General features: G+C 30.4%; 4 protein-coding genes across 4 annotated transcripts; 3 read left to right on the top strand and 1 right to left on the bottom strand.

The window, feature by feature from the left end:
* The first annotated feature begins 238 nt into the window (after positions 1 to 238).
* On the top strand, positions 239 to 1,949 carry Jhbp1 (Juvenile hormone binding protein 1). Its single transcript, XM_035079100.1, has 5 exons — positions 239 to 410; positions 829 to 962; positions 1,039 to 1,211; positions 1,307 to 1,515; positions 1,580 to 1,949. Exons 1-5 carry the CDS (start codon positions 350 to 352, stop codon positions 1,729 to 1,731), a joined length of 729 nt encoding a protein of 242 aa, XP_034934991.1. The 5' UTR covers positions 239 to 349; the 3' UTR covers positions 1,732 to 1,949.
* Positions 1,950 to 2,457: 508 nt separating this feature from the next.
* Positions 2,458 to 3,674, bottom strand: LOC118064449 (uncharacterized). Its single transcript, XM_035079051.1, has 5 exons — positions 3,520 to 3,674; positions 3,343 to 3,435; positions 3,006 to 3,275; positions 2,763 to 2,921; positions 2,458 to 2,684 (listed from the first exon to the last, which is right to left on the bottom strand). Exons 1-5 carry the CDS (start codon positions 3,587 to 3,589, stop codon positions 2,533 to 2,535), a joined length of 744 nt encoding a protein of 247 aa, XP_034934942.1. The 5' UTR covers positions 3,590 to 3,674; the 3' UTR covers positions 2,458 to 2,532.
* Positions 3,675 to 4,858: 1,184 nt separating this feature from the next.
* Archease (protein archease) lies at positions 4,859 to 6,017 on the top strand. Its single transcript, XM_035079088.1, has 4 exons — positions 4,859 to 4,980; positions 5,163 to 5,187; positions 5,340 to 5,544; positions 5,618 to 6,017. The coding sequence occupies exons 1-4, from the start codon at positions 4,929 to 4,931 to the stop codon at positions 5,801 to 5,803; spliced, it is 468 nt and encodes a 155-aa protein (XP_034934979.1). The 5' UTR covers positions 4,859 to 4,928; the 3' UTR covers positions 5,804 to 6,017.
* A 553-nt stretch (positions 6,018 to 6,570) lies between these two features.
* E2f1 (E2F transcription factor 1) lies at positions 6,571 to 11,943 on the top strand. The gene is made up of 9 exons (XM_035079104.1): positions 6,571 to 7,462; positions 7,594 to 7,710; positions 9,376 to 9,467; positions 9,535 to 9,692; positions 9,787 to 9,928; positions 10,005 to 10,218; positions 10,296 to 10,572; positions 10,657 to 11,017; positions 11,277 to 11,943. The coding sequence occupies exons 3-9, from the start codon at positions 9,389 to 9,391 to the stop codon at positions 11,399 to 11,401; spliced, it is 1,356 nt and encodes a 451-aa protein (XP_034934995.1). The 5' UTR covers positions 6,571 to 7,462; positions 7,594 to 7,710; positions 9,376 to 9,388; the 3' UTR covers positions 11,402 to 11,943.
* The last annotated feature ends 389 nt before the right edge of the window (positions 11,944 to 12,332 follow it).

The raw sequence follows: 12,332 nt of genomic DNA on the forward strand, positions 1-12,332 counted from the left end.
CTTTGCAATTATTTTTCCATCATAATCAAATATAAATTTCTTAAGACTATCATTATATTTTTATTATCATAACAAAAACATTTTTTGCTTGTAAATTTTAATTATTAGAATCATTCAGTAAACTTGAAAGTGAATAATAATTACAAGAAAAGAAAAAAAATACTATAATTGTTCATAAAGTCTCGTTAAAGTTCGTTGGCGTTCTAGTGAAAGTATCTTCAGTAGAAGAAAATATGTATATTTACTATCAGTTTCAAACTGCATTTAATACACGCTGCACTTCAGTCATTATTTTAGTGATTGATTATTTTTTTTTTCATAAAATTTTAATCACTCAGTTAACAGAACCATGTTAATCATTTTATTAGGATTACTCATCAACATTTTAGCAGTTTTATCACAATCTCCTCGTGAGTACAATAAAAAAGACAACGTCTCAAAGTTTAGCGATGACAAGTCTACTATTCTCGTGGATATCTTGAAAAATACATTAATAAAAATCATTAAATTTCGTTTTTTTAAAGAAGTGATCTATTATAATTCATTAATCGTTCATTGAATTTATTAATTTTTTTTTTACTTAAGTTATCAATGCACTTGTAGATACATTATGTAGAAAAAAATCCAATATTTATAAGTATAAATAAATTAAATTATTTAGTTTCAAAGTTCAAACACAACATTTTATGTAAGTCTTTTTTTATTGCTAATCTTTTAAACATCAAAATTGACACAGCCAATTTGTTCTTGTTATTGGAAATGACACACACACAGATATATTGAAAATGTGTACAATACTTTTGTAATAATCTATAAATAATATTGTAGCTGAATATGTGAAACAATGTTCAAGGAGTGATCCTCACTTAAAAGCATGTCTTATTAATGCTTTGCATCACCTTCGACCCTACCTTAAAAATGGCATACCAGAAATAAAACTACCTGCTGTAGAGCCTTTTCGAGTATGTTTAAAAATTATCCTCATAACAATTATGTTGTTAGTTTTAGGGAAAAAACTTATTATATTTCTGTCAACAGATGGACGAACTTATGCTCTCTCTAACAGGTGGCACGAACGGATATAGAGTACGTCTGACCGAGCTATTTGTGAGGGGTGCAAGTAATTATACGGTTGAAGATATCCAACTTGGTTCATCATTTCGAGCTGTTATCAAAATGCCTGTTTTGTTCCTGAATGCTCAGTACTCAAGGTATTTGTACATTGCATTTTATGTCTAGTTTGTTAGAAGCTTCTTTTCAAACAATTCCAATAAGATGAATTGACAAATATGAAATATTTCTTCAGTGCAGGTGTTCTGTTCATTTTACCTGCTAGCAGCAATGGTACTTTTTTTGCTAAATTTGAAGATGCTGAAGCTAATGTACGAGGATCTGTGTCGACCTCTATCAGAGATGAAAAGACTTATCTCCATGTTGATACCCTGGATGTTCAACTTGGCGTGAAAAAGGTTTCAATGCGAGTACGCAAAAGTACAAGCTTCAATCGCATAATAAGTAAGTTGTAAAAAAATTATGATTATCCTTCATAGTAATGACATGTCATTTTCAAAATGTATAGATGAAGCTACAAATTTATTCCTTCGTGATAATGGGCAGGAAGTGTTAAAAGCTATGGAGCCACAGCTCAAGAAAAAACTCTCGACTCTTTTTGCCGGAATTGTCAATCAATTATTACTTCATGTACCGGTTGAAACATTTTTATTACCATAATTTAATCTAATAGTAATGTTGTCGATATTATAGTAATCATTATTTGTTGTTGTTATTAGTTTTGTTTGATAATTATGTATTGTTATCGTCTTTGTATTTTAGCAATTTTATTTTAATGATTCCATATATCAATGTTTCCATGCTTAAGAAGAACAAGTTTACCTTCAAAATCGTCATGTTTCTTCTTGTTCTATTTATGTGTTAGAAATAAATTTATACATTAATAATCAACGTTCCATTCAAACAAAAAAATTGAATTCTATAAAAAAAAAGTATATGTTGAATGTCAATCAAAACAGTTTATTTATTTATGTTTTCAATTTTTATTTCATAAAATGAGAAAATAAATCAGTTTTTATCACAACTATATACCTGGAATACTATAAATATTATTAATTCTAACTTTCTAAAACTGATAAGCTACAAGATGTTGGTGGCAAACTTGGCCAACTTCAATATTGAATAATTAAGTCATATGAAAAGGAAAACTAATTGAAATTTTTATTGTTCATTTCTAGATTTATGAATAAATATTCTGATTCAAAGATAGATGGAATTTTAAACATTTAATTAACGAAAAAAAAAAACATTTTTATGTCGTAATAAATAGTTTTTATTAAAAACTTTATTTTTTTTTAAAAATATAGTACATATAGAAATATTTACAACAATCTATGAATTTACATTCGGTAAATAATCATTAACTAAAAATAAAAATTCTCCAACTGGGTCATAATATAATAACAGTATATTTATTTTTTACAAATTAAATGTATATAAAATCAAAAAAATAACATTTGTTCAAGGAAAAGTTTTCGAAAATGAAATTTTTGAGAAAATATATTCGTTAACAAAATCTCTCCAGTAATTGTTCCAAGTTTTTGAAACAGTAGGTAACATTCCTTCATACAGGACTTTCCAGAATTCATTTATGAAGGTAAGTGCGGCTTTATCTAAAGTAAAAAATAATATAAAAAATTAGAATGCATTTCTGAGAAGCAAATTGTACAACAATGTATAATAATACTTACTAAGTTCTTCATTGCCATTGAACAAATCACTAGCCCAAATTTTCATCTTGCCAACCTCTGGCATAAATGAGAATGTTTGAACTTCCCATCTATCATTCACTACTGGACCTTCCAACTTCAAAGTAGCACGGAGATCTTCCATACTGATGTTGAAATGTCCTAAAGTATTAATAAAATAATTAAAAACAATGATCTTCGTTGATAGCAGGATAAAAATGAAGTAAAATTTGGCATTAATTGTACCTTTGGTTGCAACAACATTGAAGGATCCAACTTTTCCATCAGACTTGAAACCTCCTTCCACGAAAATTGTAGGAATTTCCATGTCAATTTCAAGCTTAAAACGAGCACCAGCATGTGCTGGTCGTACTGACAAGAAACGGGTCCTTGCTAATCCGTAAGATTTAGCATTGCGCACTACAAACTTTCCAGATACTCCATCAAAATTGAAATCGTTCATCATGAAATCCGTTGAAAGAGGATCCAATGGAGGCATATTTAAAGCAGGAATACCTAGTCATCATATAATATCATATATTTCTATATTATTGATATATTTTTTTTGTAAACAAAGACATACCTTGCACAAAGAGTGGCCATGACTCTTGAATTGCCAGCCTAAGACACGACGAATAGTCATCTGAATTTCGTTTACACGTTTTCACTGAGGTAGCTATAATTAATTTAATTAGTAAATTAATAAATTTCAACTTCACTGGCAATGATTGGGTAAAAATGATAAAAAAATGATACTTACGTAAACTAATATCTTGAGTTATAGTAAGTGACACGCATAGTGCGATGAAGATAAAAAGTTTGAGCATCATCTTGACTCTAACAAAAATGAATGAGTATCAAGTCTTACTAGTCGACGGTTTCACTTTATATAGTTAGTGCAGTCAAGGACTCGACGTCGCTGCGTTGCAAAATTGCATGTCATTAGTCAGGAATACGCGCAAGAGAATGATGTTAAGAGGGAATGAAAAGTCGAATACGGATAGCAATAAAACTTAGAAAGAGAGAGAGGTGAAAATAAAATCCAAGGTGGTCTAAATAACTATTTACCATTGTCCTAGGAGATTCTCGATCAATACTCATTGTCACCTAACTACGGTAATAATAATTACTATTGAATTGAAGGTCTTATTAAAATTATTCCAAAAGAAGATGATTTACGATATTGATTTACACTTGTTTTTCTTCTTTGTGATGTTTTTTTTTCATTCTACTCATTATAAATTCTCCAAATGTCTTGAGAGATAATTATATAGTATTTTTAGATTTTGAATAAAATATTTACTTTCTGCTTCTAATATTTTTTATAAAATAGTTATTATTAATTTATTAAAATAACTAAATTACTTAGTCAATAATTTACATCTGAAAAAAGAACACAGTTAAAATGTATTTTCTTGTATTCAATTAACATATTTATAATAAACATAATAAGAAATATGATTATGTAAGTAAACAAAAGAACTCAGAAGAAATAATTATAATAGTCGCACCCTTAAAATGTATGATATAAAATCAGTCACGATTAAGTAGTCGTTCTTCATCAAGATGTTTAACTTTATGTAATGAGTACATTGCTTGCCAAAGTGGATGCCCTTGGACGCCCTATACAACAGAAAACAAGTTTCTTCTACAAACGTCATCATGATGACAATAATAACAATGTTAAATTGTCATTAAACCCAAACCGATGTTGACCTAAAACATAAACATACAAATTTTAATTTATTCATTTGAAACAGTATCTTTTTTTTTAATATAATAAATAATAAATCCAAATTTTCTTCATACACATAATTACTATTATTCTAGTTAAATACATATATGATATCATTATTTATAATCATTCAAATCTAACTAAGATTGTGACTAAATGATTTAGTTAATGCAACGAATGATTTCATGCCTTTCAGTTTTTTTAATGTTGTAGTTGCTGTAAAAGGACATACAATAATGAACGGCTCAATGAATATTTAAGATATGCGCGGGGGTAGAATAAATTTACCGACCGAGAGTAGAAGGCTTGTATACTGCTGCCATCTGTACAGTAAACAATGACCACGTGGTAAATTCCTGTTCATTGAAGTGAATGTCAGTGAATCAGCTGTTCGGTTTATTTCGTGTAGGAGTAATCAGCTGATTATCATCATCATGAACGAATTGACAGATGAGACCTTGAAAATTCCACCGCGTAAATATGAGTGTAAGTAAAATTTTATTGTTTTTTAAATTTAAAGTCCCCTTATAATAATGATCAACATTACACATGTAAATCTATCAGATATGTGGCGGGAAATTTATTTAACTCATGTAAATGTATAATAATCACGTTTAAATGTTTATATAAAAAGATAACAATCAATTATTTATAACTTTCCATTGCAGATTTAGATCATACAGCTGATGTTCAGTAAGTATATGATGCTTGAGGTAAAAAAGATTTTTTTTTTGTATATAATATGCATCTTAACCTCTAAAATCAACACGTGCTCATTTTTATATGAAAAAAATGACTAAGTCTACTTACTAATGAATCATAACAATTACTCATAATAATTATAGATTACATGCATGGGGTGAAACAATGGAAGAAGCATTTGAACAGTGTGCAATGGCCATGTTTGGTTATATGACAGAGCTTGAGACAGTCGAGATAAAGCAGGTGCACGAAATAGAAGCCAACGGACATGATCTACAAAGCCTATTATTTCACTTTCTTGATGAATTATTATTTTTATTCAATGCAGAACCATTTCTGATTGCTAAGGTATACCTTCATTAACTCATTGCTTAACAATTAATTATTATTGGCAAAACATTTTATTTTATTTCTCTTTTAGAAAGTTGAAATAACAGAATTTAATCGTGATGAATTTAAAATAAAAGCAAAAGCTTACGGTGAAGAATTCACACTTGGTAAGCATCCTCAAGGTACAGAAGTAAAAGCGATAACTTATTCGGCGATGCAAATACTAGATAGACCAGAAGTTGAACGCCCTGAACTGTTTGTCATTATTGATATATAATAATTTTGAGAAATTTTTGCAATATAAGACATATTTTTTTACTCTACAATCTTTTTGGATCACCCTTGGGTTTTAAGCAACTGGGAAGGGCACACTTTAAATGCCCAAGAGGGGAAAGAATTTCATGGCGAATGGAACAAGAATAATATAGGCCTTACGTCTCTGTAGTCTTCGTCCCTTTTGTAGTCGTATGGAGTTTTGAATAAATACGTTATAAAAAGAACACCGGGCCCCTTTTTCCCTCCATCTTACTGACCCACATCAACCTCGTCATTATCAAGATTGGAACCCGACTATTGGAAATTTAATTTTTTTCATCTATTCAACACTGATAAAATATCTTTAATCTCCACTGACTATCTATGTAATGACAATACAACAAAATCATAATTATAATTTATATTGTATATATTTTATAATAAATTTTTTAACAACTACATCCTAGTCTAATATCATTATTTTCACCTTAATAAATTTTACATCAACTTTAAATGCAATTTTATTTCTTTAATTTATTTTTCAACATGTTATTTAAGAGATAATTTTTTTAGTTACTGATAAAATGCATTCAATAATCAGATAGAAAAATAGTTCGTGTCAACTAATTACATAAATTATTAAAAATTTATCAATATGTAATTTGAGACAATTCTTTCTCTAATCAAATGTAAAAAGTTGTAAATTGACACCTCATAATAAATACGCTCCTGAATCGTCAACATCCCTACTTCCCTGAAGAAATGAACTGCAATCGTTCACTGGCAGTTTCGACCGTAGTGTCTGCCAAGTAAATGGAAAGAGGTGATGGTTGGAGCGTCAGCTATCCATTCGTCATCATATTAGTATAATTATGCGGATCTAACAATAATATAACGAATCAAAATTATTCGTACTTCAAGCACATTTCAATTTAAAGTGATAAAGATTTCTAAATCAGTGAAAATAACTTTCAACGCGATTAGTTGATCTTGTACGTGGCGTCAGTAAATGAAAATTTGTCCATGATTTGTTTGTCCTGAAAAATTCATAAATAAAGCACAAAATATAGTTAATGTGAAATAAAATAATTAATTAGTAAACTGGATACAATATGAAAAATATAGACTGTAAAGGGTTGTACTTGACAAAATAGTGACTTTGTAAAGAATTACGTTGGTAACTAACATTGCGGGAAATATAAGCAGACATTTTGGCGCGCGTTTTCTAGTTACTTAATAGCCGGCAGATGGCAACTACCGGTATATGTATACATCCATGAACTAACATTGTCACATATCGTACTAATACTGATGCATAAATACGAAGTAGTAGCTATCTGGTCTGTGTGCTTGAAACAGTGCTAGCGCGCTAGCTGTCCACTATTACCATCTACACCAATCAATCACACGAGCCGGCCTCGTGTCCACTGATCTCAACAAAATCTGACTATTTCCACGAAAATAATGGACACGAGTTCGTGTTTGTCACAATGACCATCCGCAACAAATTTTAACGATATAGAAATTGCCAGTGGGGCTTTAAATTGATAAAATCGTTATTGTGGATGGTGCGTTGTCGGCGTTATACGACGAAAAGAGGAGGTAGTTGTGTGTTTCCGTCGACACAGAAAATGGACACCATTGGAGCACGATAGGAGTTGCTTTCTGTAAGAGGGAGACGGTGAGTAAAAAAAACTTGGATCTTAAAAGAAAGGCTATGGCGTTAAGCGTAAAAATACTTGTTTATTGTGTCTTTACAACTTAACCCGTAACTATGGCATACGTTATATTAGTGTGTTAAATCTTGAACAGTTTCCTTGGATGGCAATGGCTCACATTACGAAAGTATAACACGCTGTCGTACCAGGCGACATACCCCCGGAAGAGTGTGGACTAACATCTCAAAATATAACACATTCTCTAAACCAAGTAAGCTTAAATAATAATATACAGATACTTTTATTTTTCTTTTATTATTTTTCAAATGTAACCAATACTTGGTTAACTTATGACCCCGCCTCGTTCATCAAGTTGTGGATGTATTTACATTTTAACATCATTTACTTATTTATTTATATCATTGTTTTTCTTCATTAGGAATAATAACAACGATTTTCCTAACATCATCAAAGAAAAAATGATTAGTGCAGAGAATAAGTCGGTGAATTTTCTAAGCCTAAAGATACAGCTAACGCGTGCGTTCGGTTCTCTCCTTGCGAATGAGGCGCTCTCCGAGACGAGTGGCATTCTCGCTTTTCGAACGTAACCAACGACTATCGCATCACGTACGTCGTCATTACTCTAAATTCCTTCTGACCCACGGGAACGTAAAGTATGTATTTGCACATTAATGAATTTACACATTATGTTACTTCAAATTGTTATCGTTGTCGATTATCAAATTCTAGGATCGTTCATGTTTACTTGATTTTTCAAGTTAAATTACTTATTTAAATTACCACAAATTTATTCTAAACCCACAATTAAATGGTCGTATAATTTGTTCATTTACTTATCTTTTTTTATTTATATCTCAGAAAAACAATTATCAAGTATAAGTGTACTCAACTCTGCTCGTCACATGTTTTGTTTAATTGAGATTTGATAATTGAGAGTTTGAGAAGTAAGTAGCTGAATCGTATGACATTTGGTATATATTAATACAGGTATACAAGACTTGTCCAGGGATAAAAATTAGCATTGTTTCATTAGGTACGGTCGATAACACTTGAAATAGTTAAACAGCTGATGAAGTAATCCGATAAGACGAATATTTCAAGGCCTCTCGTATTTCTATATAAATATATCGATTTAAAATCATACTAAATATTGTCTTAAAATAAAAGACTGTACTTTCAATACCTACGAATAAGAAGTTCCTTCTTTTTAAGATATATATAATTGTGTGTATATTCTGTATGGTGGCGTCCCGGCATCATGAAGCATGGACGCTACATTAAAACATGTAGAGTATGAATATTTTTTCTTTTGACAATTTTTACTTTGACGATTACAAAAATTATTCTTTCTAATGTCATTCATATAAGCAGGTAACTTGGTACTTGAAAAATTCTTCATAGTTTAAATTCTAGGATAATATTTGATTTATTATGATTTAGTGATTAGACCTATTAAAAAAAAATCAGTGTCATTAATGAATATGTAACATAGTTTTATCTTTATTCGATGAACTTACAATAAATGATTATAAATAATTATTCGCCAATGTGAGACTTGGAAGTATAATCTATAACAGATTTCTATAGAATATCTTAGAGCAGTCATAGAAGAGTATATGTTTTTTTCTTCATATCTACCCTTCAATGACTTTTCTAAACTTTTGTTGGGCCAGTTTCCGGTTGTTCTTTGGACGAGATCGAGGCGCCACGCGATCGTCGCGCCGACATTCCATGTGTCCATCTGCAAAAATTCACTCTCCATCTTCTATTTCAATAATCAGTAATCATTATAATATGGTAGCTCTTTTCCAGCTGATACGATTTGTTAACTATTTTAAAATGGTGAAAATTGATGACCCTATTCAGAATTTAAGAAATGAAATTGTCAATTGCTTTTCTTTTATGTCTTGAACAGGTCTCGATTCAAGATGCCACGTGTAAGAAGACAAGTAATCCTGGAAGATCCTTCCAGGCCAGTCACACCTGATATGACACAAACAAAATTAAGTAAGTTGACTCTCTTCGCCATGAAAGTTCAAAATCAACTGAATCTAATCAATTACTTTTACTCAAGTAAAATCAGAATTCCTTGATGGAAATTCATTGGATGAACTTGAAACACAGAAAGTTGCTGAGGAAACTCCTAGTCCTCATTTACAAGATCATCAATATGGGCAAACACCTTGCTATCAAGTAACAAGAAAACCTGCCCAACCATTACCTAGACCAGAAGTAAGTTGTTAAGTAATGCTAAATGCTTTGCCTATACATTATATATCATAACTTGTCATTAACGAAACCTTGTCACTTGCAAAACTTTTTCCAGCAAATATCAGTTCAGGCTGTAAAAAGAAGACTTAATTTGGAAGTAGCATCAACTGCAAATAATCAATCGGCTTTTAAAGCACCAAGAGTTAAACGACGAAGATCAGGCTCTAATTCATTTTCTAATCATACTCCTACAAAAAGTAATAATTTTTTTTTCTTTCATTTTTGTAATTATTATTTATAATATTTGTAATATTTTATTTCTTTTTATTGCAGGTAAAAATTTAGAAAGAACGAGATATGATACTTCATTAAGTTTATTAACAAAAAAATTTATAAATTTAGTAGAAAGCAGTAAAGATGGTGTAGTAGATTTAAATGTTGCTTCTGAAAAACTAGGAGTACAAAAACGAAGGATATATGATATCACAAATGTCTTAGAAGGAATAGGCATACTAGAGAAAAAAAGTAAAAATAATATACAATGGAAGTAAGTTGTCGTTTAATATTGTATATTAGTTAAGCAGTAGTTCATTTGCTTATATTGAAATTCATTTGCAATTACAGAGGTGGTGAACTACCAGGCGAGAGAAATAATATTTTAGAATTAAGACGAGAATTAGCTGATTTGGAAGCAAAAGAAAATGCTTTAGATAGTTTAATCCTTGATGCAGAAGAAAGCTTGAGAGAATTGTGCTCCGATGATAGACGATACGCTTATGTTACTTACCACGACTTACGTTCAGTTGCAGCGTATCGAGACCAAGCCATTATGGCAGTTAAAGCACCTCCAGAAGCCACTCTTCATGTACCACAACCTGTAAATTACTGTGGACAACCTAAGGTATTAATAAAAACGAATTATTTTTAAACTTAGTTTTTCGTTTAAAGAACAAAATTTATCATGTCGATAATTTCTAATTGACAGCTACAAATCCATATGCGATCAACACATGGTGAAATTGAAGTATTTCTATGTCCTGATGATTCTACGGCAAAAACTTCAAGTCCTTCATTAATACCTTCGCATCATTCGATATCACCTATAAAATGTAACGATTTACCTCGATTACCTTCAGAACTACTAGTGAATCACGAGCAAACAAATCTTACATCAACTAACGCCAAGTCCGAGTATTTCTCTGCAAAAAGTGGTACAAATGTTTCCAATACAAAGTCATTGACAACCTTACCAGGATTAAGAGATGCACTTTTAAGTGAATCTGATGATTTTGAACCAATGGGAGGTGGCAGGTTCCAACTGCAGACTGAAGATCAAAATACAACAGGTAAACGATCTTTTAATCTATTCCTAACTAAATATCAATTGGTTTTTAATCTTCTCTCTAAATATTAGGAATGTGTGATTGTATGACCGTTCCCTGTTGGAGCTCTGGCTGTGACTTGTGTGTAAAAACAAAATCACATCACAGGCAGAGTTCTAGTTAGGTAACTGTCTTTAGCCAACGCCTTGAAGAAAGAAATCGATATCTTAAACAATTATTAATAACGATAATCAATAACCTATTTCTTTACAATCTGTTTTAGATATGAATATTCTCGACTTTGGTGAATCCTTACTGTCTTTGGAACCACCGCTCTCAGAGAGTGACTATTCGTTTTCTTTGGCCTCAGGTGAAGGTCTCTCAGATCTCTTCGATTTTCCTTTCTGAATGATTTCCTCAAAAAGATCATAGAATCTTGAGAAAATCAATCGTGTATCTTTTTATCGTAAATCTGAGTTCGTTTCCCTACTTCATTAACAAATGACTGATATGAATTCAGCTGTAGGAAATAAAAACATAGTCGAGATGAAAATTTAAAAAGAAAATTAAAAACCAGTGGATGCTAACAATCGAAACGGTCGATCTCGCTTTCGACTTTCAAAATGTCATCAGTTGTATGATGATTATTCAATAATGAATTTAAATTATTTGTTAAGTTTATTATAATTTTTACAAATTAGGCAATGAAAATGAGAATGCACAGAAAAACATATCACATATATGTGAATTGATGCACTTAAAAAATTTTCTATTTATAATGTGGTAAAGTTATTAAACTTTTCCGTGCAATGTATCAAAGTATGTAACATAATAATGAAGAAATATAAGTATGTAATGAGAAAATTAATTAATGTTAAAAAAAAGCACCCTTTGATTGTATATTTATATTACATAATTATGATTCATTGTAAATTATTTTCATCATTAAAAATGTACGCTTAATGTATTATGTTATATATTTAAATAATTGATTTTTGATTGGAAAAAAAAAAATTTATGAGATTCTGCCGTAAATTTTAGTTCATTCAATTTTTATATTGTTCACTTAATTTCATAATTGTTCACTTATTTGAAAAGAATTATCGTTTGAGTGTTACGATTGCATTTGAAGTACGAAAGCGAGTAGTAATTACTACACTAAACGCATTGTATATTTATTAATTTTATTTAAGTGTGCAATTTTATTTTCTAACACTCTGCCTTAGAAACATATATCACAAATGGGAACGAACTCGACAGTCGTACAAATAAAATTTATAGACGTGAACAAGAACTAAAGTAGAAAACAGGTAACTGAAAATCTGTTATCACAAATAAC

This window comes from Chelonus insularis, unplaced genomic scaffold, assembly GCF_013357705.1.
Source record: "Chelonus insularis isolate UGA/USDA-ARS -01 unplaced genomic scaffold, ASM1335770v1 contig_208_pilon, whole genome shotgun sequence".
Taxonomy (NCBI): domain Eukaryota; kingdom Metazoa; phylum Arthropoda; class Insecta; order Hymenoptera; family Braconidae; genus Chelonus; species Chelonus insularis.